At 46.9% G+C, this 7,325-nt stretch overlaps 1 protein-coding gene across 1 annotated transcript in view; it reads right to left on the bottom strand.

Moving 5' to 3' along the window:
• Window positions 1-272: 272 nt before the first annotated feature.
• Window positions 273-7,325, bottom strand: part of PRR14L (proline rich 14-like) — a 73,071-nt gene continuing 66,018 nt past the window's right edge. The window contains exon 9 of the mRNA XM_011979019.1: window positions 273-4,719. Within this exon, the coding sequence (XP_011834409.1) occupies window positions 4,443-4,719 (277 nt within the window). The 3' untranslated portion in view covers window positions 273-4,442. The remainder of the gene's footprint in view (window positions 4,720-7,325) is intronic.

The following is a 7,325-nucleotide window of genomic DNA, read 5'->3' as shown; positions in this document are numbered from 1 at the left end:
TGCAGTTGGCCTGCCAGGCTTGTGGTGGTAACAATTAGGAGGTTAAAGCTTTTTTCCATTGTGCACGCCCGGGCAATTTTGGCTCTGTGTCACCTGTAACAGCTTAAGCAATGGTTAATCAGTTTGAGCTGGTCCCACAGTTACCACACAATACTTCTCAGAAAATGGTGACCACTTTGGAAGGAATGATGCTTGTTGTGATATTTAACTTTGGAATGTCCATTTTAACTTATTGCCAAGCCACAAGAACAAAGTAATGGCCTTGAGAGTTATTTGAAAGGTTTTCAAAAAAATTTATTTTCATAAATTAACACACATAACAGTGGAAATTTTAGAGTCACAAACTACCAAACAGAAAAGGAACTGCAGGGGCATCATGTATACCAATGTTACCAAAAATGTACAAATTTCATTGAACTACTGACCATGATAATATATAAACATGTCAGGCAGCTATTTTTACTGGCCCAGACCAGCCCAAGGAGATGCTGAGGCCTCTCACGAAGAATTCAAATCCAATTCAGCACCAGAGAGGGGCTTGTGAAGACACACAATCAACAAGCATTGTATCTGAGAGCACACTGCACTAGATGGCCGGCTCAACAAGGACCCCCCTTCATCATCAAAATAGCTTTTGCTGCTCAATTTGTGGCTAGATGGTAACATTAAACTGTAATTTTAGTAAAATTAAATCTCCCTAGCCAGGTTTTTATATAACAAGTTCAGTTCTGGCAAGGAGCCCTTTCCTGACACGAATCCAGGAAAGGATACTCTGCACTTCTGGCCAATTATTTAAACTTTGGATACAGCCACCCACAATGTGGTTACTTAAGAGGTCCTTTCCATGACACCAGGGGGAAAGCTTACAGAAACATAACAGAACAAGGGAATTACAGAAAGCACCAACTGCATACTCCCCCCACCCCAGGGAATGGGAGAAAAGTATCACTGCCTAAAAGTTGGTCTTTCACAGATCTTAATGTACATGGCATTGATTATGAGACGGAATCCCAGCCTGGAGACGGAGCGACGGCCATGCAGTCATCGGCTACACTGTGGCCTTGGATCTGCTGCTGCCGTCCCGTACGCTCCCTGCTGCTCTTGGCCCAGTGGGCGAGGAAGGAGCCACGGGGGAGGTCTCATGCCCAGAGAGTGGGATCTGGAATGGACCTCAGGTTAGCTCTGGAGCTCGTGCCAAAGACTCTTTCAGGCAAAATTGTGACAAAGTATCATGATTTTCACAGCTCTTGAGGAGCGCTGAGTTTTGGGATTCACAGCATGAGTTTCTGGGCTCTTCAGGCTCCGAATAAGGCAAACGCTACATGTCTTTTCACTGTAACTCCCTCAGCTACCGTAGCTTTGAGTAAGGTCAGTAAGAAAAAGTGGACATGATCAGATTTAACAGGAGACGAGGTACAGCTGAACTCATGGAGACATGAAGCTGGAAAGCAGACCAAAAGCAAAAAAAGAGGAGGCAACATGGAGGGAGGAGGCAAACACAGCTAGAAACTGAAAGATGGGAAAAAAAAAAACCACCATTGAAAGTTTCAGTGAAAAGCTGATGGGCAGAACCCTGATTGGACCTGAGATTTCTCCTCTTTCCCATATTAAAAACACTAAACCTCTGGAAGTGAGTGATAGTTAAGTTGTAGTTAACTGTAACTTCCCACCACTTGGGGAGGGAAGTTCCCATATTCAGAAACTGTACCAACTCCACACCAGAACCAGACTTGTAGCTCTGGGCAAGTGGTGTGCCAGCAGCCGATTACTGTGTCCCATCATGGTTAGGGACCGCGGGCTTGAGGACCCATGACAACACTGCAGCTGGCTCAGTGCTGAAACTGAATGTAAGACAGGTGTGGCTGAGCGCAGCTGGAGCCTACGTATATACATCACCTTCAGGTAAGTAATTTCAAGTTTGCAGTGGGGCCCCCTTCTCAACTTTGGAGCAGGGGAAGGGCCCTAGCCAGAGGGTAGGCCAAGAATTTCAACGAGGGCCAGGGCTGGCCTCAGAACAATTTCTCTCCTACATTGTCAGGACAAGGAAGGAGCCCAGCTCTGTTTCTTTCAGTCCTCTGCTCCCAGTTACCCATGTTCCAAACCGCTGCTCCTGGCTCTTCGAGTGCCACACCTATAACGGGCAGTTGAAACTATCTCTGCAATGTTGGTGACACTACAGCTGTGCCCACTGTTCTCTCTGGGAAACATAGCTGCCACATCACTGCATCTACACTGCCAACGGAGCTGGCAAACAGGGCTTTGTTGACTCACTGCTAGTCTGCAACCTGTCCAGTACGAGCTCCCTAAACATGCCTGAACAAGAGCACAATGTACTTACTACTCATCCCACTCCCTTAAGCAAAAAAGGCAGAGAGAAGCATTTAGTGTCTAAGAACCCTGTCCCAGGAAGGGAGAGGTATTGAGGTGAAACGTAGGTCGTGTCTATACAGTCTGGGCAAAGTGGCTGTAGAATGACAGAATCTGGTTAGCATCATTCAGAGGTGGTACGGAAGCCTGGCTCTCTTCTAATTGTATCTGGCCATGGCCTTGGACGCCTCCGTGGATGACCATGTGTGTATTTTACTTGTCTCAATGCTATGTCTGAGGCAGTGGGCCTAGAAGATAGCCGTAGCACACTTTTCTCTCTGGCTTAAGTCAGTTTTTCTGCTCCAGTGTGGCATAGACTGTCAACCTGCAAAAGCAAGGCACATAGAGACCCCCCACCCCCACCCCATCTCCCCATCCACTAGCAAATGGGGAAGCAAAAGAAACCTAAGAGAGTTGACCAACATTCCAGGACGTGCCACTCACTCTTCTCTAACAGACTGACTTGGAAATGTGCCTAGAACTCTGACGGTTCCCATCGGTGGCTGCTCCATGCCAGTGGCTCCCAGGAGGATAGAAGAGGTGATGCTGGTGTCCTGATGATGACTTTAGCACCCCACTCACCAGCCATGGAATGTTAATTCTCTAAACTCTTGTTTTGAGAGAGAAAGAGAAAGAGAAACCCCTAGAGAAGGAGGGGAAGGGGAGCAGGATATGGGTACACAGGACTTCAGTGGAAAAGGAACAAGACCTCGAGGCTGCTGACGCACAGCAGCCCTCTGCCCAGACTCCTGCAGGCACAAACCCAGAAACTTGGCTAACTCCGGCATTCGACAGTTCCGGTAGATGTGACACAGGAGCCCAGAGTACAATGAGGTGGCCCTCAAAGAGGGCTGGCTGGGGATTTTTGAGCTCCCACTGCAGGAACACATCTCTGGGTCTGAAGCATGACCCCGACTCTCTTCCCACTCTTGAAGCGAGCTGTCTGGAGAGCCACATATACTGTGGGTCAGCCTGTATCACTGTCCAAGCTGTTGTACTCAATTTTGTTACCTGACACCATTTCAGATAAAAACCATTAAGACCACACCCAACCACAGTATTTTTTCAATGATCGGGAGAGAAACCTGCTCTTACTTAAATCACTAAAATAAATACATGTATCTGGTGGGCAAGAACGAGAACCCAGATGAATAAAAGTGCTCCCTCTAATGAGTTACACTAGAAGCTGGAGATGGGGAAGGGACTGCCTGAAACACATGAATAGGAAAAATGTCTCTTCCATGCAGCGGTCAACTGGGTCAAATGCCTGTCATGTATTCTTAAGACATGTATTCTTTTTCTCCTTAAAAAATTGTTTTAAAATCACATTTAAAGGCTCCAAACATGCAGCAATAATAGTACAAAAACAACAACAAAAAAGAAAACAAATGAAAATAATCCACACCACAACATTAAAAAGTGCAACTTACTTCGAATGGGGCCTGGACGGGCTCCTCTGGCACTAGTGACCCACAGTCACAGAGGGGAGAAAATGATGGGAAAAAGCCACACACGCACAAACACTCTCACATACACTCACATCAATAGGTCCTGGGCAGACAAAAGATTAGAAAACACAACAGCTCATCTTTCCTCAACTACTGAAATGAGCCAGTGAGACCACGTAGGACAGGACGCCAGTTCCCCTCCCTAGGCCACGTTTCTAATAATCTTGGTCTAGCACCACCGTAAACAAAGCGGAACTTTCATATGGACGTGCAAATCCTGTGAGTCCTTGGAATCCTAGTGTTACTGAAGATAGGCTGCTGCTTCCTCCTGTGGATGGCAGAGACTGAGGAGGAGGCTAGATGTCGTTCAGGTTCATTTCCAGGAGAAAGGGAGCATTCCTGAGGTTCTATACTCAGCAGTAAAAGTAGAGGACCCTCCTTCACCAGTTTCTAAAAAGGTTGCACCTTGAAATAGGTAAAATTCATGGACTGTGCATTTTTGAGTGGTTTGGCGGTAGGACAAAATTAGGCAACCTCTTCCAAGGAGGTCCAAAAAAAAAAAAAAAAAAACCAAAAAAACGAACAAACAAAAAAACTAAAATTGAGACCCTCAAACTGAATTGCTTCTCAACAGTCTGATGATCGTTCCTGCTCCTCTTCCTTGGCAAAGAAGGTCTCCAGTTCCATTAGTTTCTGTATCAAAAGAGCATCCAGCTCTCGACTCTGCACAGCTGCCTTCTGGGCCCTGGTAAAGCTGCCTGCCACCATGACTTTACCTCGAGCTCTCCTCTTTCGCGGGACTGTAAAATCCTGAAATTCTAGAACTCGCTTCCTCTTCTGTTGGCTTATTGAGATTAGCGTACCATTTCGTTCCTTGGGTTCCTCAAAGATGGTCTCTAAACACCTAAGGATGAAGCACAAAACAGAATCACCAACGGGCTGACTCACATGGCCCATCCTGTCAACAGGGTCAGGGTATTGATGCTGGGTTAACAACCCTTCTAGTCAACAGTGACTGAAAGCTACTTGCACCAACTCTTTTTTTTTTTTCTGTGGGACAGAGTTTCACTCTTGTTGCCCAGGCTGGAGTGCAATGGCATGATCTTGGCTCACTGCAACCTCTGTCTCCTGGGTTCAAGCAATTCTCCTGCCTCAGCCTCTCAAGTAGCTGGGATTACAGGCATGTGTCACTACACCTGGTTAATTTTTTGTTTGTTTGTTTAAGACAGTCTCGCTCTGTCACCCAGGCTGGAGTGCAGTGGCACAATCTCGGCTCACTGCAAGTGCCACCTCCCGGATTCACGCCATTCTCCTGCCTCAGCCTCCCGAGTAGCTGGGACTACAGGCGCCCACCACCTCGCCTGGCTAGTTTTTTGTAGTTTTAGTAGAGACGGGGTTTCACTCTGTTAGCCAGGATGGTCTTGATCTCTTTTTTTTTTTTTTTTTTTTTGAGACGGAGTCTTGCTCTGTCGCCCAGGCTGGAGTGCAGTGGCACAATCTCGGCTCACTGCAAGTGCCACCTCCCGGATTCACGCCATTCTCCTGCCTCAGCCTCCCAAGTAGCTGGGACTAAAGGCGTGCGCCCAGGCGCCCACCACCTCGCCTGGCTAGTTTTTTGTAGTTTTAGTAGAGACGGGGTTTCACTGTGTTCACCAGGATGGTCTCGATCTCCTGACCTCGTGATCCACCCGTCTCGGCCTCCCAAAGTGCTGGGATTACAGGCTTGAGCCACCGCGCCCGGCCGGTCTTGATCTCTTGACCTCATGATCCACTCTCCTTGGCCTCCCAAAGTGCTGGGATTATAATGAGCCACCGTGCCCAGCCAATTTTTTTGTAATTTTAGCAGAGATGAGGTTTCACCAGTTTGACCAGGCTAGTCTCGAAATCCTGACCTCAGGTGATCCACCTGCCTCGGCTTCTCAGTGCTGGGATTACAGGCGTGAGCCACCGCACCCAGCCCTGACTCATCTTTAAAAAAAAATTTTTTTTTTTGAGACAGGGTCTCACTCTGTCACTCAGGCTGGAGTGCAGTGGCACAATCACAATCACAGATCACTAGAGCCTCAACACCCTGGGATGAAGCAATCCTCCCACCTGAGCCTCCCAAGTAGCTGGGACTATAAGCATGCACCACCATGTCTGGCTAATTTAAAAAGAATTTTTTTTTTTTTTGTAGAGATGGAGTCTTGGTATATTGCCCAGGCTGGTCTCCAACTCCAGGGCTCCAGTGATCCTCCCTCCTTGGCCTCCCGAAGTGGTGAGATTACAGGCATGAGCCACTGGCTCTGATTCATTTTTTTAAATGGTTACACAGTAGATTCCATTATAAGGAATTAATTATAAGTAATTATAAGTAAATTAATGAGAACCCTAGTAATATTTTAAATGTTGGGTTGTTTCCAATACCTCCCTTTTTTTTTTTCATTTGAGACAGGTTTCACTCCCGTCACCCAGGCTGGGGTGCAGTGGTGTGAAGTCAGCTCACTGCAACGTCTGCCTCCCAGGCTCAAGCAATTCTCCTCCTGCCTCAGCCTCCCGAGTAGCTGGGCCTATAGGTGCAGGCCACTGTGCCTGGCTAATTTTTGTGTTTTTAGTAGAGACTGGGTTTCACCATGTTGCCCAGGCTGGTCTTGAACTCCTCAGCTCAAGCAATCTGCCTGCCTTGGCCTGCCAAAGTGCTAGAATGACAGGTGTGAGCCACTGTGCCCAGCCTTTATTTATTTTTAGCAATGCGGCAAAGATGTTGTAATAATTGTACAAATGTGTTAGAGCAGACATACAAAATCTTAGAATAAAATCCTAGAGTTCTCCTATATTCTAGAAACAGTGGGCATTTAATAAATGTTCATTGACTTTAATTGAAATCAGACCTAAGTGAAACTCTTCCTGTATTTGGGTTTACAATCATATCTGAAAAATCAATGATTATCAGTCCTGAAGTCAGCATATTTGGTAAAAATATAAATACGAACTACTTCTTTGTACTTTTTTTTTTTTTGAGACAGTCTCGCTCTGTCACCCAGGCTGGAGTGCAGTGGCATAATCTCGGCTCACTGCAACCTCTGCCTCCTGGGTTCAAGCAATTCTCTGCCTCACTCTCCCGAGTACCTGGGATTACAGGCACCCGCCATCATGCTCAGCTAATTTTTGTATTTTTAGTAGAGATGGGGTTTCACTAACTTGGCCAGGCGAGTCTTGAACTCCTGACCTCGTGATCTACCCGCCTCGGCCTCCCAAAGTGCTGGGATTACAGGCGTGAGCCACCGCGCCCAGCCTCTGTACTTTCTTTTTTTTTTTTTTTTTCTGAGATGGAGTTTTGCTCTTGTAGCCCAGGCTGGAGTGCAATGGTGCGATCTGGGTTCACTGCAACCTCTGCCTCCAGGGTTCAAGCGATTCTCCTGCCTCAGCTTCCTGAGTAGCTGGGATTACAGGTATGCACCACCACACCTGGGTAATTTTGTATTTTTATTAGAGATAGGGTTTCTCCATGTTGGTCAGGCTGGTCTCGAA

This window comes from Mandrillus leucophaeus, unplaced genomic scaffold (assembly GCF_000951045.1).
Source record: "Mandrillus leucophaeus isolate KB7577 unplaced genomic scaffold, Mleu.le_1.0 Scaffold2, whole genome shotgun sequence".
Classification (NCBI taxonomy): Eukaryota; Metazoa; Chordata; class Mammalia; order Primates; family Cercopithecidae; genus Mandrillus; species Mandrillus leucophaeus.
Note: the sequence above shows the minus strand (reverse complement) of the source record. Positions and strands in the feature narration are given on the sequence as shown.